Source organism: Haliaeetus leucocephalus, unplaced genomic scaffold, assembly GCF_000737465.1.
Source record: "Haliaeetus leucocephalus isolate CR32 unplaced genomic scaffold, Haliaeetus_leucocephalus-4.0 Scaffold556, whole genome shotgun sequence".
Taxonomy (NCBI): Eukaryota; Metazoa; Chordata; class Aves; order Accipitriformes; family Accipitridae; genus Haliaeetus; species Haliaeetus leucocephalus.
In genome coordinates, this window is record NW_010972992.1 from 6298121 (window position 1) to 6321078 (window position 22958).

Below are 22958 nucleotides of genomic sequence, written 5' to 3' on the forward strand. Positions count from 1 at the left end.
TTTGGAGGGACCCAGGTGTGAAGTAACGCTGTCAGGGCAAAGCTTTATTCTACCATGTAGGCGATTTTTCCACTGAAAACATTATTTTTCTGGTTTAAGAAGTAAGAGCTGGCCTTGGCGAGGCAGCGGAAAAAGTATCCTCTTGTACACTATTTGTCTTCCCGTGACCAGGTTGCAGTATAAGCCACCAATGGCAACAAATTATTAGCAAAAATTATTCAGAGACATTAAAAATACCTTCTGAAGCACAGGGCTTAAGGTAACAATTCTAATGACAAATTATGAGCTTGCTCTTCTGAAGAAAAGACAGCTCATCGCTTGCTGACTGCTTACACATTTAAGGCAAGTTGGAGAATCCATCAGATGGGCAAGAAGCATCTTAATTCTTTGGCCTTCTGTATATGGGAGCATTTCCCATTTAATACTCAGCTAGATACACACTATCAACACCCACGATCAGGTTCAAAGCCAAATACTCGTGCAAATACAATAGAAGGTGGGTTTTTACCCCCCCTACAGAATTTGTCTAGGGTAGGGGAAGAACAACATCCTCGCAGCAAGAATCCTCTGTAACTACATGGATCTGAAATGCAGCAACACAGCTATCCTCATCTGACTCATTCCTTACTAACACAAGCACTAAAAAAACCCTGAAGCAGGGCAACTGACAAAATGAAAAGCACTAAGTCTAAACAATGGAGTTCAAACAAACTCCAGGCACAAGAACTGTTCTAAGTAAAAAAGGCAAATACCAGCATTATTAAGGAAAACGCATCATTTCATAAAACAAATTAGGACACAGCTCAGCCCTGGCTGATGTCAGTCAAGCAAAAAAAAAAATCTCACTTCCATCAAGTTATGAAGAAATTGCTATTACAAACAACTATGTTTTGGAACCACACACACAACTGGAATGCCAGTCCAAAAATCAAATTCTAAAAGTCAAAAGCAAAGGCAGCCTCCGAATAACATTCACTGGTTTACACAGAACTGAAGCTATCTCTAACTAGAGACATAGATAACTGAAGCTGTGTAGGTATCACAGAACTAGCTATCCAGATGTTAAGGGAACAGCGGTAGAACCAAGTCAATCTGTACTCAAACAGCAACTGCCGAGTTAGTAGCAAGGTTCCAGTATTTTTTTTTCTTCAGAGACTTCATCACTGTTGGCAAAAACAGTGAAACAGCATCTTACAGTGGCTCCTACGTGTCTCAGAGTAGGTGCTGAAAACAGGTACTACTGCACTACAATGGCAGTTGTGACATTTATGTCATTATAGAACAAATACCTCTCTGTAGAGAAACTGCATTATCAAACAAAAGATCTAGAAGTTACTACCTGTAGGTCACCCTGGAGGTGTTTTACCACAGATGTAAGGGATATCAAACTAAAGGGGGGGGGGGTAAAAAAAAAATCTGGAGGTGGGAGAGATGCAGTTTTGCCATAGTTTTTGTTTTCTAGTCCATATATATCCAGTTAGATTTCTTCCCAGTGATTCCCAAAAACAGTCCCACGACGTGTAAATTTTATCATGAATGTTTATTATGAACAAACAACTTTACAATGCAGTCATTTCTACTCCTCAGTACATGCTTGAAGTAAGATAACTTCCACAACCTCGAAATCTTAGGGGGAGAAAAGTTATGACTACATACAAATCCAGGATTTTAAAAATCAAGAGATCTTTAAAGGTGACCACTGAGACATCTTCCTATTCAAGCTGCAAAAACTCCCCACCACCTGCGTATAACAATCTTACAGAAATCTATGAAATTGCAGCATGAAAGTGAAGGGCCAGACATTTGTTCGAATATGTACTGAGGGACAGCTTTTAGTTTTATTACATTAAGTAATGCACTGCTTCAGGGCATGATAATATTTTTGCATGGCAAAGAATGGTTTACTCCATCTAATGACTTTGGTAACAAAAAGATCAGATACTGCATACTATTATAAATTCTTTTAAAAAACACAAAACAGTAAAACCTACACAAAAGGGAATAAATCTTCCGTTACCAAAGGCAAGGAGCAAGGAGATGTATCAAAATCTTGTAAGCCATAGGTGCGAGGGTTCAGTCAGCTATTGCTCCTAGCTTTCAACAAATGGCACCTGAAATGACTGTCAGGTCTTTCTCTGAATCCAAGGTACTGAAGAGAAACTGCAATTGGAAGTTTTGTTTTTTAAATACAACCAATCCTCAGAAAAAATGCAGCATGTCCAGGGTTTAACCAAAGTTTTTTTGTTTCCAATTGTGGCACATACTTAGAACAAGAGACCCACCTTCAAATGCTTGGGCGTAGCTTAAGGCCAACTTCTTGTCACATAATAAAATGCCTTTTATTCAACATCTCCAGATTTTACTAGTTCTTTTACCTTGGTTAGGTACATTCCACAAAGGATGCAAACACACCATGCCCAAGGTCTCCTTGCCTTTGTCTTCATTTACGTGGACAAATGAACTTCCATAAGATAAGAAGATAAACATAGACAACCAATTATAAGCTTCTGTCGGTAGGCGATGTCAATGGTAATAAAAGGCATTGCGAGAACACAAAAATGTTTGAATGATACTAAGATCTATGAGGCAGAACAGCCTCAGCTACAGGTCCATATGCTTTGAGAAAAAAAAAATCAGCCTGACAAGCAATCTTGAAAAATCCTATCACTGCAGGAAAGACACGACACTCCCCCTTCCTTTCCAGAACAACCCCAGACCAACAGAACATAATTGTTTCTAGATAGATACAACTGGTGCTTCTCTTTTTACAAGAGCTGATTAAGCACATACAAGAGGTAAATTAAAAAATAGTTATAAATAAGATTTGGTAAAACCACAAAATAAAAAAAAAAACCCAAAGATTTATAAATACATTTTAAAATCCAGCCTTTTCCAAATTCCATCCACACACACCTCATCTCCTCCTTCCCTTCCTTACCTCAGTAAGGACTGCTTTAAGATTTCTTTAGTATAGAGCTGTTCTGCTAGTTTTGGTAATTCCTACCTATTGCAGAGAATTGGTCACATTTATTGATGCTCTAAGCTGCATGGCTCATGGGTTAACAGTAGATTTTCGCTTACAATTCAAGATAACAAGGAGAAGCAGAGAGAGAAGAAATCTGAAAGGTAAAATAAAACAGTTTTGAAAACATTCTTAAATACATGAGGTAATATTTATTTGGGCTCTTCAAAATACTTAAAGTAAGACTATGCAGTGAGATGCAGAGCTTTTTACCCTATCACCTTTGACAGTTTGTTGTACCATTAACAGTGAGTGCATTCTTCCCCAGATGACTAGGCATCACTGTCAATTATGAAAGGCACATTAAGTTTGCCTCTGATGAAACAAAGCATTTGGATACAATTAAGCAGGGGGGGACGGGGACCAAGCAAACTGAGTTAAAAAAGTAATGGCAGACAGACTTTTGAACTACCCTAGGAGCTTTAGTGTTTATCCACAGTCCTGTAATCCCATGAACAAACATCGGTATTTCAGTCATCAATTGTCTGTAGGGGAAGTGATGAACTTACACCTAAAAGCAAAAAGCTTCTAGGATCTCAAGACAAATTAGAAGGGTTTGGAGTTCAGTTTTTGGGGGTGTGTTCCTTTTTTTAAGAGTTTATGCAAATCATCAAGTAAGCAAGCAGAACTAATTTTAAGGGTTTACTTCAGCTAGTGACACTTCAGATGAATTCAGTTGACTCTGAAGAAGCTGGTTTGTTATTCAGAATCATTTGTCTTTTTATCTTCACAAGGGCTAGGTTACTTCATTTACCAAAGCCCAAGAAATCCAGAGAAGATTTTCTGAATACACAAGCAACTCTCCATCGGTGTGTGCAATTTTATTATTTTTTCAACAGTGGCACCTTGTGATCAAAATTAAGTATTACAACTTTCAAATAGAACATCTCCCAGAATGGAAATCTGTAAGTGAACAAATCTAAAACAATACTGGATATGGGTATCCCCACTAAAGATTGATTCATATGCTTCTTCTTGCTAATCATTCCTAAAGGCTGACAGCTGCACTTCTTGTAGCCCAAATAAAACCTTCAATGACATTGTGACAATTTAGACAACACATTTAACACACATGGTGTTATTTTCCCACTCATCTAATCACTATTGACTAGATATGCAATGATGTTTTCTATTTTAAAAAAGAAACCAGCAATCTTCTGTAGCATCAATGTTCACATTAACCAAACCCTTATCAAGTCCACATGAAATCTCTACTTGAATCATCTCAGCACCTGTACAGACTCTTCCCTAATGAAAATAAAATATGATATGCATAAATTGTGAAATTTTAAAAATTGTTCAATGAAGTAAAAAGCCTTATTTGCTTAAGATTTTCAAATTTCAAATAACAGATGGAGAACTGCTATAAAAATCAAAGCACTAGAAATGTTAGCGTCTCATCAATAATGCTTTGACTTGTTTATGAGCCACTACTAGATAGTAGCAAGGACAAGAGGATCTGCGAGCAGAACTTCTTTTAGTTTTCTGACTAATCAAAGCTACTCCATTTCCCAAACATAACCCATGAGCCAACCAATGTTCTACCTGCAACTTGGTAAAACAAATATTTATCCCAGTGTCAGAGTCAGATGCCCAAAGAGTCCCACTCATTCTGCAACTACCACTAATTTGGTCTTGGTTTTCTTTTATTATCCTCATTCTTGCGCTATGCTTCTCAGTACATACTTGACTGTGTAGGCAAAGGCTGCAAAACCAACTATAACAAACAAGTTCGCCAAAGCTCCGCCTAAAAGTCCATGGTTACGATTGGCCTGTTGGAGACCTGGATGATTGGCAGGTGCCAATGGTACATGCCCATTAAGAAGGGGTATTCCATTCTGACCGTAGTGTGCTTCCCCATCAGGGACAACATCTGGTAAAGGGAGGGATGGAGGTCTGTTATTGAGCTCTTCTTGTGCTTTCTGTTTTTGCTTAATCTCCTGGAGAAAGAAAAAAGAAAACTGAATAGCTGGAAGTGAAAGTGGTGAAGCTATTGAGTGTTTTGAAAAGATTTCAGAACCCAAGTTCTTACATAACTTTTAGGAAAAGGATATGGTACACTTCTTCACGTTAAAGGTCTTTTAAACCAAATTAACTGCATTACATATATTTGTACAGTCTCCCCAACTTCTTCCCAAGTGGCCTACTACAGTAGTTGACACTAACAATCATTCGGCCAAGTTTATTTTTAGTTCACATGTACATTTTCCGAGAAGCCTTTTTTCAGAAATGAGAAATTCTTGCATGTCCAGCTTGTTTTGAATGCAAGACATTGAAAAAAAAAAAAAAAGAAAGCAATGATAGAAGCTTAGAAAGATTAGAACTACAAGTATTACATGTTAAAAATCTGCCTGTACTTGGAATGCAACAGCAGTTATCTATTACTGTATTCAGAGTTTCCCGACAATTTAGGTATTGGCAAAACAGTACTGCAGAAAGTATTTCCGATTCTCTGGCATTCCTGTAACTGGTAAGAAAATGCAATTAAAACCTTCAGTTCAGAATTATCTGCGTGAGGAAGAAAGGAAATGGAAATAAAACTTTTCTTTTCCTAAAGGCTGTCCCAAAAGGAGACAAAGAGAGAGAATGGTTTTTAAACTAGAGCTTTGTGAGTACCTTTAAGAATAATAATAGATGAATCAAAACTGAAGTTCCATAAGCACTCACTGCTCTGCCCAAAGAGGCCATTTCTGTCTGTGGACAATGTTTACTTCACTAGCTGGGCTCATACATTTATGACCTCAGGTTATCTCTAACAAAAACAAACATCTCTCAAGCTTAAGAAAACAGCTGGAAAAAGGCTCTCCTGTATCTTTTCCCTACTCTCCTACAGCATATATTCTTTGTGCAATAATTAAGACTTGCAGTTTGGTGGAATTTGTACAACCCAAAGCAGTTTGCCTGACAAATTCTATGCCTAGAATTCCAAACTACAATGAGCATCAGCACCATAATATTGTAACTCCAGAGTCACAAAAAAGAGTCCATAACAGAAAACTGTTCCCATTCATATGGTATGCAAAATATTAACTCCCAAAGTCTAAACAGCAGGCTGAAAGAACTGAGTTTCTTCAGTAAGAAGTTACAGGGAAGGAACCATCTTGAGACAGGAGTGAAGAAAGGAGCATCCTTCATTTGTAATAGGCGAGAACTTTTAGAGCCAAGTATCATCAGTGGAAATTGGCTAGAGAATCCCAGAGGTCTGAATGAAGTGAGATACTTTTTTTTTTTTTCTTTTCTTTCTTTCTTAAACTTGTACCATCTATATACTGTTGTCTGGCTGAAGGGTAACGATTTTCAGAACCTTATAAAAAGCAAATTTCTATATCCTTCAGCTGTTACCTAGACATGACAACATAAACTGTGTATCAACACACCTAAGGTTAGTGTTGTGCAAAGATACATACCCTAAAAACATATAACCCATTCTCAGAAGTTAAGCAGAAAGAATATAAGTTTCTAATCTTAAAGGAGAATTAAGAAAAAAAAAAAATAGCCTAGGATATTGATGGACCAAGTCCAGATACACAAAGATTAGTCCTACACAAACTCAAGAAAACACAGTATACAATTCTAAAATATTGGGACCGCAACCATGTCTGCTGCATGTGCAGCTCAGTCAAGGCTATGATACCAATCCTAAATACACACATTTGATTCTCTATACAATGGATCTTTGTGCAGCAGAAAAACAATTCCATTTCACAATTCAAGTTTTTAATTCTTACACACAGCAAAAGTGCCTTTTGAAAGCATTCCAAGATTGACAAAAGTAGCTACTGTCTGGGAAAAGTCCTAAACAATTAGTTTACAGATCTATACAGAGAAGTTGAAGAACTACAGAAAACAAATTTATTGCACAGATTAATTCCCTTACCTCCACTACTTCAGGGAAGAGCTCACAGAAGACTTTATCTTTTAAATTAAATGCTAAGCTTTGTGCAGCTAGCTGTCTTTTCTGCGGAGAAATAAAAGTTATCAGCAGTTGCATATAAATGAAGTTAATATACTTTAATTCAACATCTGATTATTTCCCAAAAGAATGATGCAAACCACTAGCCAACTAGTTTCTAACATTTAAAACTTCATACTTGTGAATATTATTCACTACAACAGACATTTCTAGACTTAAGTTATGTTCTCAATTCTTCATCTTATGAGATTAGTGTTCTGTACTAGTGTGCCTGCTTGGCAGACACTTCAAGAGGAAGGAAGGAGAAAGTCCTAACCATACAGTTTACTAAAAGGGATTTTAAGTTCTGTAAGAAATCCCCTCCCCATCCCCACACCGCCTCAAATTGACTTGATTCATCTGCCCATCATCTGTAGTAGGCAACAACATATTCTTTTCTGAGATATCAAAATGCCAGCTGCTGCTGCTGTTTTAACTTTGAGGTCACATTCAACATTCCCTAAGCTGACAAAAGGTGTATCTCACAGTCTGGAGCTTACTGTGAACTCTGACGTCTCTATGCTGCCCAGTGTGGGGCCCTTTTCCACCATAAAACTAAGAAGGCCTGTCAAGATCGTCGAGACTGACCAAGCTGGATTCCATGTATCCGGGTGGAAATCAGTGATTGAAAGACACAACCTTCAAAAGGATAAAACAAGCAGCGTGTTTTATTTTTGCCATTAAAATTATTACATATTATAGATATTACTAAAATGGTGTTAATTGCTTAAGTGTTAGAAGAAAATCCTTACCTTGTATTACACTTAAACCTTCCATTAGGTGTAATCATATAAATACTAGGAGGTTTAAAAGGAAATTCTCTGGGGAATATTAGTTTCCCATGATAATAGCCACCTGCATTACATAAAGAGATGAATTACTTATTTTGCATGAAGATGAAGTCCTAAGCTGCTACTCGAAATGGGCCAAATAAAACCCTTCACTTGTCTCCTTCTCCCCCTCACACTAAAGAGATCAAGCACATGATCTCGTGCCTCTAAAACACAAGAATAATCCAATCCTGCAGTAGATTTACTTTGGAGGCAATTCTCTCACATGCATATTACAAACAGTATGTTCTGTTGTCAAGTCTGTAATACATTTAAGGAAAACCAGCCAAAGTGTATTTAATACAATACAAATGGGTTAGTTTTCCAGAAACGCAGCTAACTGCAAATACAATCCTATGAAGAATCCAATTTCAAAAAGATTTTGAGAGGCTCCAGAAGACATTGCAAAATATGTGACTACAACAAATTAATAAGGCTTTTACATTCCTCACTTTCTCCAGAGAAATTCGTAAAGAGAATATATGTCTCAGTTCACTGAGAACATTCATATGTTAACAAAATGGGATGTTCTGAAATATATCTTTGACTGTCACAGACTATCTAAAGTGAGGTATCTGCTCTAAGACCTTTAGCAGTTACTTAGTAGGAAGTTACCTGCCTTCAGTTTAACCTAAATGTGGTTTTGTTAGAATCCTTGATAACAGAAAAATTACTAATAGACAGCAGTACCACTACCTCTTTTTCAACAAGCTATCACACAAGTCACAGACAGCTTTGAAACTGCGCTAACAGTTTTTAGAGCTATTTACAGTACTTATATTTTGCCCATTCAAACAGGCATGTAATTACTCAGGCATACCAATCATAACATAAAGCACATGCACGCTTTTGCTACATGCTAACTTTTACCTTCATAGGGAGTCATTTCAGGTCCCCGTACAACATAGTGCCTAAGACAAAGAAGGAAATTTAAACAAAATGAAAGCCATCACACAATCAGCTATCAATTTCTCTAGAAAAATGAAGATGAACATCACTTCAGCAAAAATTTCATACTCCACCTCCCAAAACCAAGATTCCCATACAATCTGTAGGACTGAGGGAGTCAGACTTGATGACCTGGAAAATCTTATTCTCTCCACAAGTAAGCGAACAGTTAATTCTAATTCTTACCATTCAAGGATATTAGATGGGAGGGGCTCTGCACAGATATAAGGCACTGGATCTTTCTTAATTCGAAGGTAGTCTTGTTTAAGTCTCTGTGTTGCTGTCGTTGGTGCTCTCTTATTACTGTTGTTGCTCATCTAGTTTTTAAAAAATATATATAAATACAATCTCAATACAATCTTAATAGACACAGAGCTACTATGTTCCAGATTTTTGCAAAAATCTACTTTACAGAATTTTTTTTAAAATATAAATTAAATTACCATACCTTTTAAGTGGCAAGAACCATGCAAAAATCTTAACTAACACAGACTCCTAAAAGACTCTGTATATTGTTAAAATGGGAAAACAATCCTTCCAGAACACTGCTGTTTAAATATCACAGTGAATTGCCACCATGAAAATATGCTGCGCTGTAGAACTCACTTGAACTCTTAATAAGCAGTCCTGCGTTTAGGCTGCACACACATCATTATGACACTATTTTAAAAGGCTTATTCTTTTTGAGTAATTAATTTCCCTATTCAGTTTGAATATCTATTATGTAAATTTGCCCACAATTTAAATTCATTCCGTGTTTCTACACATCCAGTTATTTGAAATAAGTACCAAACAAAAAACCACAATAACCTTATTACTGACTTTCAGGTGAAGGATTTTAACTTTAATCTGCTGCCTGCTTAAGAGTCAGTTGAATTTACAGAAGGAAACCTCTGAGCCAGATTATTCTCTTCCAGATAAACAAAGACCTCATCCAAAATGAGACAAGTCAGTGCAAAGAAAGGAAATTCCAAGCTGCTTACGAGACAAAGAAAGCATCAGCCCCTACAATGTACCTACAGAACATGTACCAATTAACAACTGCAATTTTACTCCCTTTCCCCCCGATAAATTTAGCAAGTTACTTAGCTTTATACATGGAAATTCAAGCAAGAACAAAAAGGAAAGATTTTACAAACAGCTTGTATAAAGAGATAAGACAATGCTTGCAATATGACAGCAGCATTTGACACATACATTCCTATGACCCTTCCTATTCCTTTACTTCGAACAGATAGCCAAGTACAATAAAGAAATAATATTTAAACCATAAGCAACAAGTGTATGTGGTCAAATATTCAAACCCTCCTCAAAATACAGGCGTTTAACCTGGTTTTTTTCAGAATTACTGTAAATCGTTTGAATCATACAGCATTTTTTCTTGAAGGAAGCCACACGTGTTTTTAAGTCACACCTCTTGAAATCATAAAATTAAGAATTCTTCTCCAAAGAAGTCAGCTTTGACTTCAAAACATAGATTAAATCACAGCCTTTTAATTTAACACAATTACTTGTTCTGAAGTCCTGCAATAGCGCCGCTCACTGCGGACTGCAAAAACACGCTGAATTATTTTACAGCACTAAGTATAGTTATTGGGATTTTAACACCCCCTCAAAGCCTTATCCGAAGGGACATTCATATCTTAAACGCGGAAAATAAACGGCAACATTAACAGAACGTTGCCCGCAAACCCCTTTTCCCATCTCGACAATCCAATTTACCAGAAGCCAGCAAGAAAGCAACCGGCCAGTGTTTAGACAGCCATGATGCGCCCAAGCCCTGCTCCCAGCCCGGCAGGGTGGATCAGGGAACTAAGACAAGGGCACCACAGGTCCCCGGCCCCCCAGGCCCCCACACCTGCCTTGTGGAACGACAGCCAGCGCCTCTTTCTGCGGGTAACCGTGACCCCGGCCCTGCCGGCGGCCGCTCCGTGCCTGAGGAGACGGGCAGCGAGCGAAGAAGGAGCAAGAGGCGACAACCGGGGAGCTCACGGCCTACAGCGAACCGGCTGCCCGCCACAGGTCCCCGTCAGGCCGGGGAAGGGAGGGAGGCAGCCGGTCCAGCCCTCCCTGCTCCTTCAGCTCCCTCATGGGCTCGCCCCGCCGGCCCAGGCCCCGCTCACCTCTCCCTGCTAGAGCAGGCCCCTCCACCGCCGAGGACGGCCCCACCTGCCCGCAGCCGGAGGCTCAAGCGAGGGAGGGAAGGAGGGAGAAAGAGAAGGGAGCGCCGCGAAGAAGAAAGCGGGCAGGGCCGCGACCCCCGCGCCTCCCCGCTGCGGCGCGACCGCGGCTCCTAGCCAAGATGGCGGCGCGGGGAGGCGGGGCCAAAGCAGTGCTGGCGTCTCCTTCCGGGAAGGAGCCGCCCCACTTCCGGGCCGCCGGTGCCTTACGCACAGCTCAGCTGACTTCCGCTTCCGGCTTCCCCTTCTCATCCGCGATGGCGGCCCGAGGGAGCTGGGGAAGGGGATGGTCCAGCCCGGTGCTCTCGGGACACGGTGGCCTGAAGCTGGCGCGTTTCCCGGGCTGCAGCAGGCCGCGCCGTTAGGAGGGCGTCGGGGAGCGGTGGCGTTGTCAAGGCAGAAGGTCAACCGCGAGGAAAAAAAAGTAGCGATGACGAAAGTCCGGTGTGCTTCGACGTCGCCGCTCGATTATTACGGCTTTGCATAAGATTGTATTTGGGAGGGACCCCGGGATTGTCTTGGTTTTGCCTTTCCTGGAAAAAGAATGGGTTGTACGCGGTTTTTTGCTGTAAGTCTCCTGAATCTTTTCTTCAAATTCCCAGTGTTCATAAAATGGATAAATCCAAACTCATTTTCAGTCATTCAGTACACGGACAATATTTTTTGCTCCAGGATTCCACCAGTAGGCCCATAAAAGTACAGCAAATCGTTTTGTACCATATTCGTGCATTTGTTGCTTCAGCAATGTTTAAGAAGAGTAAAGCAAGTTACTCCCTTATAGTTAGGAGGCCAAATGTGACAGGAAGACATAGTGTCTATTCACTCTTAATTTAAGATAGCGTATCCAGACCATCTTAGGAGAAAACATTGCAAAATCTTGCTCCATTGAAGTGAAGACAGCGTTCTCCTCTGTCTCACATCCTTAGCTGACTGTCTGGCACAACTGAACACAGCCCTTAAGGGATTACGTGAGATGCCTATGCTTGAAAGATTGTGGAGTGTTTTGTAACACACACAGTTCCACCTGGCCTTTACATCCTTCTTGGCACAATAAGCATGTTGAATAAGGTACACTAAAATCATATTTCTATGCCACTTTGTGCAAGACGGGATTTAGCAGACATCAGTCATGATGGTCTTTTTCTAAAGATTGCACCTCAGCCTTTATTGGCATGGTTATGCTAATCTCCTCTCTGGTGATTTGAGTCCAACTCGAGACTGAGTTTCAGATACATTGAATCTGAATGCTTGCATTTCCTGTTGTAGTTGTTCACACAAAAAATCACCAACCAATTAAATACTCCTCTTCAAAAGACTAAGTAGTAACCTATTTGCGGTTAACATTTAATGTTTTGGCATTTCGGTTGTCACCTATATACTGAATTGTATCCCAATTGAGAGGAATTTTTTGCTCGCTCCCTTCTGATGCTTTTCTTGCAGAGCTTTTGAAATTTGCAACTCAGATAATGTTTGTGAAAGGGAGTTCATGCGGTCTGATTATCCAAGATTTAATTTAAAAAACATAAGGAAGAGATTGGCTCCTGGTTTATACATCTGCGTTTAGCACTCTAGGTGTAGAGCATAACCACTGTACTGTATTCGTTAACTATTAGCATACGTATTAGTTTAAGGGAAAGTGTACCTCTGTTGCTGGGCTAATAATCTCACTTTATTGCCTCAGGTGAAACGAAAAGGCAGAAAAGAAAATGATTGAGTTGCCCAGAGAGTTTGCAACTCCCATAGACGGGACTGCGTGACTGCAATAAAGGCCAGAATTTTTCTTACCGTTCCAAGAGATGCAGGCATCTTCCACATGAATAGTTCCTGCAATGACCGCAGTTCTCCTCCATGCTTGAGCACTTCTGCACCGGCACCCAACAGAGGGCAGTGGCAGCTCACATACTTTTTAAACTCTTCATTCTGTCTGTTGCCAGAGTAGCATAGGCTGTTGTCCAGACTTGCACTCCTTGTCATGGGTTTGTGGAGATTAATCAACAGCAAGAAGGGGAAAAAAAACCCGGCTTTGATGTCAGTACCTATGGGCAAAAACCAAATTTGAAACCACCTATACGTTTTCAACTTCTCGGTTTCTACAAACCGAGGATTGCAAAATATTGTGTCCTCATAGAATATCTTACTCAAGCACGTCTGTTCGTTTTTAGTGGGAGTATATAGTTTTCATTTATGTCCCAAGCACTGAGGCAGGGTTGTTGATGCAAAGTGACTGTTGTATTAGACCCCAGAGAGGGCTACAGTGGTGCAACAAACTGAAATGATGTTTGGGCTTACAGAATCCCACTGAGAGATGTAACAATTTTTGTTACTTAAGCTTCAAATATGGACTTTTCCAGATGTAGGAAAATGATAGAGATTTTAGGGAAAAAATGCCAATCTGAAATCAAGAAGAGAGAAACTCACCAAACAAAAATATTTTCAGTTTGCTGAGGGGTGTAAACAATTTTATGGTAGTTTCATTTCAAATGTCTAATATTTTCCATGATTACCTCTGACTTCAATCACAATAGCAGGATCTTTCATACACAAAGTGTTCACATGTTCCACCTGTGGTCACGTCAGAACTTTTTGAGTTAGTGAAGTTTATCAAACTGTATCCTTTTCTTTGAACTGCATTGATTTTGGTGCCATGAAATGCTTCAGGGAAAAAATGGTTTGCTTCAAAATAGAAGCAATAGTTTATCTGTTCTGTTTTAATCTCTTACACTCACTCATCCTTATCTAATCTGAGCTCACAGTTTACAAATGCTTGAAGGTTTTGCAGAACAGAAGGAGCTCTTTATTATAAATCATTACTTCAAGATGTAAAGCACTGTATAAATACAAGGTATTATTAGAATGCTGTATTAGCCTACATGTGTTTCACCTAATAAATTCCCCGTGGCAATTTACGTAGTATAATACATACCTAGTTTTATACCCGTGGACTTGAGGACAATTACCTTTTTTTCCTCTGCCACACCATTTTGTCTTCTTTTGTGTTTACGCTAGAATTCCTACTAAGTCATCTAAGTCTAGAAATGTGAGAAACATGTGAACCTGGAGACTGTAATAAAGGCCCCAGAATGCTGAAGGGATTCCAGAGCTCATATTTACACCTCTGACATTCTCTCTGATGTTCCCCAACCCCAAAGTATTTCATGCATAAGTGTGTTGTAATTAACATTCCATTCATCTCTCTGGTATGTTATTCTCAACACTAATGATAGCGTAGAATGAGACTTCTCTCTCAGAGTAGTTTCTTTCTTCTCAGTTGTTTTCCAACATGCAAATGAATCACACTATAGAATTTCCTCTCTCCGTAACATATCTTTGGTGTACTGCGATCATGTCTTGAAGGCTTATTTTAAACCTGGGCTTGGGAAGTCACTAGAATTTCCAGATATGTGCTCTTAAATCATTAAGTGCACCAAGTAAATAAGTACATACTGCTAAATTAACTTGGAAGGTGATTAACTCCAGGACAGAGACAAGTGAGACAGTTCACTATCTCGTAAAGGTTGGAGTTGGTTTTTAATTTGATATGGGCCCCTCAGCAGGATCATGTGGGTAGTTACAGGACATGAAAACATCTTTATGTGCTTGTGAACACCGACCTTTTGTATTATTCTTTAAAAATACATAGCTGTCTGACTTTCACACTGCAGAAAATTTTCCTTTAATTGTAATAGTAAGAAGAGCATTGCAAATTTTCAGGACAGATACAAATAACAGGAATCAGATTTTGTTCTATTTGTGGGTGCCTTTGGGTAAGTCCTTTGCTTCAGTTTCACCATCAAATGAAAGTAGTACTTCATGCACTACTCCACACATGCAGTCAAATGAGTATTTTGAGGCTGACCTTGGTGGATGAAGAAATAATTTGAGAAAGAAAACGTACCCCAAGGAATGTAGTGAGGGTTAATTAATGTTCACAAGTACTCAAATGTAATCTTGTCCAGTAAATGTGGCAATGCTGTGGCTGCTGAGCGTCTCTCTTTAGATTGCCCAGAAGGACAGAGAACACTTGGAAGAACAGCCATGCCTCAAGGCTGCTCAGAACTGAGGATGCCGATGAAATAGAAAGTTCTTGCATCCCAGAAAGACATTTGACACATCCTTGGGGAGGCAATTTCCCCAAGTCCTGTTACCAACAGCCACGTTACAGTGGGATCAGGAGAGGACCTCCTCTCAGATGTACTCAATGGGCAGGTTTTTTTCCTTAGTTACCTCATGGCTTGACCATTGAACCCATTGCTGCTTCAGATAACCAAGATAGGTCTCTCAGCTTAAGTAGTGAAAAAAGCAGGAATCTCTGCTTCTGCCCTGAACACAGAGAATTACCCCCTAGGCACTTTACTAGTTTTTCAGCCTCTATAGCCTATGGAATTGGAAGATCAGTCAGTTATAATGGGCTCTCTTAGTTCACACGTCCATATAGTGTGTTCCCTGACACGTATCACAGTGAGACTACAGATCTCTATTCATTTTGTTTGCTGTCTAAAGCCACTGCTAACTGGCACCATGTAAGTATTTTGGATGTACAAAAGCAGAGTTTGCTAACTGTGAAGAGTTTACTGCCTACAAGCACAAGATGCATTAAAGAAACCATTGCCCAGTGAATAAAGGCAGGAGTGTTGTGTGGTCTCTCATGCCTGACTACCGACTACTACTGACTTGATGATCTTAAGAGTCTTTTCCAGCCTAAATGATTCTATGATTCTACCTCCAAGAACAGGGGACCTCAGGGAACTGAACCTGGCGGGCAAATCCTGCCTGGCAGCTTGCTGCATTAACAAAGATAGAACCAAGATTCAGAGCAAGCAAAAGCCACAGAGATCAGTAAAGAAGGAGGCTTAGGAGTGTTACACCCAAGTAGGAGAGATGTGGGTGGAGATTATCAAGCACAGTAAAGGCAAGGGTGGAGTTGGACAGAGGGGCAAGGAGCTTGGGTGGAATGCAGAAGGAGAGAAAAAGTGGGGGAAAAAATACTCAGGGGCCTCAGAACAAAGGGGACTGTGGCAACCTTGATCTGAATGGGCTGCAAGAAGTAAGTCAGGCACGGGGCTGAACCTTTGCAAAGCCTTGGGGAAGGAAAGAATGAACCTTTAGGATGTTGTTAAGGAAGAAGCAGCAGTTGAACAATCCTCTTGAAGAATTCATCCCATGAGTAACAGGTGATTTAGCTCAGGAAGCCACAGAGACATCTTGTCTTATTGAGCAAGGGAGCACCATTTATTAGCATGGCTATTGTCAGTGTTTGCCAAAGACAAGGCATGGTTGCAAGGAGCTCAGTGATGCTGGTGAAGCCATTTTTCATTTATGCTAGATAAAATGTGTGTTCCAGACACTGTGATCTGAAAAGCTTTAGTTAGGATTTTGGGTTTGTACTGTGTTTAAGCATTAATAAATATTGCTGAACTGTATTTACTCCTAACTTTTTAATGTGTACTTCCTCATTTTGGGGGAAAGCAAAACTTTTATGAGTTTTTTGGGTTTGTTTGTTTTGGGTTTTTTTTTTTGGGGGGGGGGCGCTTTCAACAAAAGAAATTTGGAATTCTGAGCCTTATTAAAGGCAGAAGGATATTTGCTGTTCAGTTTATAGTGAATCTCCATCACTGATATCTGAATGTGCTGCAGTTGTAACTACCTGTGTGCAGATGAGAATGGCAACACTGAGAAACTAAATCATTGTCCCAGGGTCATGTTTGTAACAAAGCACTAACTGATCACGTTTTCCACTGTCTGGGCTTGCATTCAAAGCAAGAGATATCTTTGACCAATAATCCCTCAGAGATCTTTTTATAAGAGTACAGGATATTAATGCTAATGTCTTGGCCGGATTTAGTTCAAGTAATTATATCCTGCCTTCCTGAATTCCCTTCCAATTTCAAGTGCATATGAGATGCATCACTTCCAGATCTAAACTATGAGCAATGGCATTTGCATAAAAACATCTTGCTGCTTCCCCATCTAAAAGTAGTTCCATGTCATTGATGGATGAAACAATGTAGGGAGGTTTTGTTTTGGTTTTCTCATAAAGTGCTGCTAAGGTGGCTCTCCTTTAACTTTTGGCCAAAAGGCAATTTAGAGGGGTTGTATGTTTATTTGTTTTTCTTATTTTTGGTTCTTTGTCCTTCTGAGGGGTTTTATTGCTTTAACTACCATACTGGCTTTTACTGAGTAACTTCCCTTCAGTGAATGTTTTGTCACCATAGTGCATGTTTGTTTCATAGTAGTACAGAAGTATGGTATATTATTACCTAGTAGAACTATATTATTTTGTAGAATTCCCCAAACCCTTTTATGCCCTAAGAAACTGATCCTCTTTTTTTTTTTCCAGTGGAAACCGATAACTCATTCATAAATAGCTTCAACAAGGATGATTACCTTGAGTTTCAGAGAAGGGCTATGGTGGTTTCTGAGTCTCACTGATTCACTGTTGATCATGAGGAAATCATTCAATTGTTTTGAAGCTCCATTTTTCTTCTTCTGTAAAGAAAGAATAATATTATTTATCTAGCTTTACTGGAAGCATGCACGCTTAATCACTTGGTGAGTGTCACCTATTTTGAGCTCTCTGGACTAAAGTTTCCACATCAACAAGTGCCAAACATGAATCATAATCTTTGTTTCCATAATCACTGCTATCATGATAATGATCAATGTTGTTCATTTATAGCCCAGATTAATATTTCCAGCCATCCTACTTTTTGTGATTTACTTCATTTTCTACTGTCTGAATTGGAGAGGCAGCAGGCAATCGGACAGCCTTAGGTGACCCAAATAAAATGACAGGCAATTTAACCTAAGCACTGATAAATTCCTGATAAACTTGCTGAAACCAGAGCTTTTTTCCCTTTGATTTCCTCTCCTGCCTGGCTAAGGTCGGGCGTGACCTCCTTTATGATGATTGACAAGGAGATAGTATTACTTAGAAAATAATTCTGGCATGTTTCTGAGTCAGAAAGAGGAAAGGTCAGTCCTCTTCCCTATTTATTCCACCGGTACTAGGTAAGGAGCTCCATCACCAGGATCCAGTTCCCATTTACCTCTTCATCCTGTGTTTCCCAAGCAATAATTGGTACACAGCCATCAGTGGACATAAGTGGCCTTCTAATGACATCACCCTAAGATGCAAAGACAAATAGCATGACATAACAATTTCTCCTTACTGTTCATCACTTTCACGCAGAGCCTTTCACTGTTTCCGCATGCTCTTCTTTAGTATTTGACATTTGTATGATTACATTGCTCTTTATATCCAAAGCACGGCATGCCTAGTATTAGAACGTTATTAAGCTATTACCTTGTAAGATGGATGTATGCCTTCAAAAGTCATTATAATGGCTGTGGTTTCATTACTGCTGAACTTCCTTTAAAGCCAGGTAATCTCTACACAGATCTCTACAGATAATCATTCTTCACAGAGACCATTTGCAATTTCAGAGCAAGTTTTTGTGACAAAATATTTTTTCTTACTTGTTTAAAATATTAATTTAGTCCTACAGGAAGATCCTGGCTGAGCTGACCAGTGGTTTGTTTTCCTTTGATTAGACACAAAATGAGCCTCATTGAATGGGCTGCTTTGCTAAATTTCTTTGACAAATACACCTCTGCCTTGACCTAGAGGAACTGTCTCCAGTGCTGACAGGAGGAATTGAGCCTTTCAATGATAAAATGTTTCCTTTATAGAGTTTACTAAGCAACACAGAGCACCTGCTAAACTTAACCTGAGCTGTAAATCCTTGCTTTCCCACTCCACCTTCTGATCTGTTTTTTCTCCTTTATGTCCATAAAGAGAAATGGGCATGCACTGAATGCCACCAGAATGGTTGGAGCAGACAGAGCGTAGAAGCACATGCAATCTTTTACAGCCAGATTCTGATCAGTTCAGGTGTAGATAAACAGTTCGCTTAGTGATGCAAGCTTTTTGAGATGCTACAGCCTTGCAGGAAGACACATCTTTGAAGAGGAGGAGGGAAGCCTTTTGGAACCATTGGTACAAATAATGCTTAGAATTTACATCTGCCAGCATGGTCTCTGGGCAACTTAATAATAAATATATGCCAGACATCACCAGAAATAAGAGCAAGGCAGCATGATTTCCTGTGGCACTCAGAATAACAGAATAATGTTCCATCTCACAATTTACACTGAATATTCATGACTGTGTCCTAGAGAGTCTTCTCCTGAGGGGTCCTCAGGGCATATTCTGAAGTCTGTGACAGATGAAAGGTAATCTGCTTTTGTTCATCCCAACAGCACAAAAACCCCAATCTAACCCTCTTTGTAGCTCTACTATTGTGTTTAATCTTTAGTACCCAGATATGTGTAGTATATAGTATTCTTTGACAAAGAACTAACCTAGCTGCAGTGGCAAAGCAGGGCATGGGGAAGCAGGGAATATCTTGAACAGAGTTTCACAGGTAATTGCTGCTGATCTATGAAGTCAGAGCCAACATTCAGGTTTTTAACGGAATAGAGTATGAAGTTGATATTTACTGCCAAAACCTGCTGGAAGACTCCAGTCAAAAGTGCCAGGGTTAATGAGGAAAACCAGGGTATTTTATGTTAAGATGCTTTTCAAAATTAAATAATACAAAATGCATTACTTGCATTGTAGGCCTAACTGTCAATCCTTGTGTGACGAGTGAATGCATTCTCTCAGAGAGGAGAGAGAATTTCAGAAAAAATAGCAGGTAAAGGATACATGCCCTCATGATGTACATTCACTTCTGGAGGCACATTAAATGGCCTGCACGGCAAATGCAAATTACAGCTGTTCTTGATCTGTAGAACTCTTTATGACAAATAGGTCTAGAAGTGAAAATAATCTCAAGATCTTATCCTCTCATGCTAATGAAGTGAGAAGAAAGTTTGTTATGTTAAGCAATGAGCATTGCAAGGAGCTCCTTTGATGAGGATGAAAGCTAAAGGGGGAAATATATGGGATCTGATGTAGGCAGCACCCCTTGCACAGCTCTGGAAAGTATCTGCAGGATAGTTAAATGCACAAAGAATTCTGTCACCTGTTTGTCTAATACAGGAGTAAGTACTGATCATGTTAAAATATCAGATGAGATCTAGGAATATCTCTTAAAAACATATTTTTAAATACTGTAGAATGACTACAACCCATCCTGTTGCAATTAATAAGCAGTATCGAAGCAATAGTCATCATCATGCTTACATGGCAGCTTACATCACCAAAGCTTTATACAAACAACAATTAACCCTCTCAACAATGCTGCAGAGTGTCATTATGTCTGTTTCAGAGATGAAGCAACAGAGAGGCAGAAAGATTTGCCCAAGATTACACGGCAAGAGAAGAGAAAAGTTCAAGAGTTTAAGGCTTTCAAGTTGGTATTTCTTTGTTCATGTTGTGGCAGACTCTACCCTCGTCTGTGGGTGGAGTTTTGTATTTATTGCCATTGCTTTTGCAGTTCCAGTGGATAGGGAAAATTTACTATCTTCTTGTGACATTTGTTTTTCATTTTGGTTGGGTTTTTTTTTTGTTTGGGTTTTGCTTTTTTTTTTTACACGTGCTAGAGACTGGACAACATTTCCTTGGCAGGCAGGGACCCTCCAGCAAACAGGATGTAGACTTTGAACAAATGGTTGTGAAGAGTTTGTAGACGTCTGCCTTTACTTGGGTTTTATATGGTACTGATGGGGTAAATTCAGTGAGAAAACATCGCTAGGCCAGGTTAGCTCCTTTTAGTTACAAACCATTCCTGATCTAACATTTGGGGGTTGCTTGGGGACTTTTGTGGAGGGTTTCTGTCAGTGCTGAGCAGACAGATCAGACCAGGAATATTTGTGCTCTTCAGGTGGACTATTCACTCCACATTACTCACGGTGAGGTACGGGTTGTGGAAGTCACGTGGCAGCATTTCTACTCTTTGGTTGGCTAGTAAAGCTTTCCTGGGCATGAAAAAAATGAAAAAGAAGTAATTAATAGCAAATCTTGGGGCTTACTGGCTAAGTACGGTGCTTTCCATGTGAATAAGCACACCCCAAACATCAGACCCAGAGCACAGGGACGTTCATGGGTTTCCCAGATAATCTTCTGCAAGTTTGAAGGAATCAAAAATAAGTCATCTATGCAATCCTTACATCGGCATAGCATTTTGGATTACCTTTGGCATTATTTAAAGGTTACAAAATTATCTCTTTTTTAAAGCCAGGTCTTCTTTTCAGCCACAATACTTCCCCGAGTGTTTACGTGCACTCAGAGGATTATTACTACGCTTTTTAAAGTTTTCAGCACCGGTAGCCTTTATAGAGCTGTTTGTATGTTTGTCATTGGGGCATCGGGGCTATGACTTTGCAATTACTGACTCAGGCTTGAATAGAGCTGTTCTATGAGAAGGTGAAGGAATCCTTCAGAGGTTGCTGATGGAAAAGGTAGTACTGCACTTGAATTTAAGCCAAAAAGCATCCATCTAAAGAGGTATGACAGCTGACATAGTCACTTATGTAATAGTTAGTTTCAGTTACTGATTTGCTAATGACTGTTTTGCCCTTGCGCAGTTTGTTCCCAGTTTCTTCATTCCCCTCCTTCCTAGCTGCCATACTGTAGTACCTCTTCCTCTTGTTGACATCTGTTCTAGTTCCCAATACGAAAGCCTGAAGTTACTGGGTTGATTAACCCCAGTGAATTGCTACCAAGCATTGCATTGCAATCTCTCTCCGGGGTACAGAGACGAGTAGGGATTGCCAGGGGAGACCTGCTTGCCTATTGCCAGAAGACAGGAGCCAGAAGTACTATCTACCACTTTCTCCAGGAGCTTGGACAACTGCTTGGGGAGATTTTGGCTTCATTTATGATGGAGTAATGGTAACTGTGATTCCAGGATGGTTGCATCTTGCATGTCCACAGAACTGATGTTCTCCAACCTCTGCCAGCCCTAATTGCATCAGCATTCCCACAGATACTGCCTCTGAGCTGGAGTAGGATTAAAAAAAAAAGAAAATCCACTAGCAAGCAGAATTTCACCAGCCTGTGAATCTTTGAAATTGGCTGAGGGTTTGTCAGGTCTGAACAGGTGAAACAGCATCTATGAAGGCCTGTGACTAAAGAAACAAGAACAGAGAACAGGAAGAGAAACAAAAAAGCAGGTGTTATCCCAGAGGGATGACAGGAGCAGCTACAGACTTCTTACTCAGAAAGGTGAGTGAGTGGAAATGAATGCTTGGTCATACTGGAAGCAAGCAGGGTTTTGCTACTGAGGCTGCATTTTTAACCCTATGCGCCTCTGGTGGAGGCTTAATGAAAAGCAGGGGTTACGTGGGGCCTCTTCATAACAAGGGGTGTAATTAAGGAATATTTAAATGGCTGATGACTAGCAGAATATGCATGTGCTCATTGCTGTGATTTCTGGGGTTTGTAAGGATCTGCCAGCTAGCTTTAGCCTTGCTAACTCAGACACTGCTGGTGATAAAACCGGAGCATTAGGGAGCTCAGCACAAGTTAAAGAGTGTTTACCTACTTCCTTGAGCAGGTTTGGCAGCCTTTGCAACACATGAACCTGCTCTGGCTAGATGCAAACCAGTGCAAAAGGGACGGCGAGGTACACCAATACTATCCTATTTCTGCAGGCATAGCTCACTCTGGTTTCAAGATATAGATGCCCTCAGCCATGGCTCAAAGCATCGCACAATCAAAGCAATGAATGTTGGGATTCCCAGAAGAAATTTTGGTGAACCGAGCTTCAACACAGAGATTCCAGGAGACGAGGAAAACACCTGAAAATCAGAGTCAGTTCAGGAACATTTAGGGCAGGATCAAAAGGAGACATTAAGCAATGTTTGGAAGCTCTCTAGAGCAGGGACTGCCTTTGTTCTGCCTCTTGCATAGGACAAGCTGCCAGCACTGCCATAATGTGCCTGAGTACCGCTCCTTTCTCCAGTAGGACAGCAGAGAAACAACTGTGTTCTGCTTTGAAAAGATGACAAAGTGGTTCTGGCTAGTAAGAACTGGGGAAAAAACACAGGAGGCAGAGCCTGATGCATGCCGCTTCAAGTCC

At 40.1% G+C, this 22958-nt stretch overlaps 1 protein-coding gene across 4 annotated transcripts; it reads right to left on the reverse strand.

Moving 5' to 3' along the window:
- Window positions 1-1519: 1519 nt before the first annotated feature.
- UBE2J2 (ubiquitin-conjugating enzyme E2, J2) lies at window positions 1520-11069 on the reverse strand. 4 transcript variants are annotated; one of them, XR_774999.1, is made up of 8 exons: window positions 10876-11069; window positions 8939-9069; window positions 8675-8715; window positions 7727-7829; window positions 7475-7613; window positions 6900-6980; window positions 3005-4962; window positions 1520-2461 (listed from the first exon to the last, which is right to left on the reverse strand). XR_774999.1 is itself a non-coding variant. In XM_010577391.1 (7 exons), exons 2-7 carry the CDS (start codon window positions 9067-9069, stop codon window positions 4678-4680), a joined length of 780 nt encoding a protein of 259 aa, XP_010575693.1. In that variant the 5' UTR covers window positions 10876-11069; the 3' UTR covers window positions 1520-4677. The 4 variants fall into 4 exon arrangements, 3 of the variants coding, with proteins under 3 accessions (XP_010575693.1, XP_010575694.1, XP_010575695.1); XM_010577391.1 differs by having other exon boundaries at window positions 1520-4962; XM_010577392.1 differs by lacking the exon at window positions 10876-11069 and adding an exon at window positions 10615-10864 and having other exon boundaries at window positions 1520-4962.
- Between the last annotated feature and the right edge of the window lie 11889 nt (window positions 11070-22958).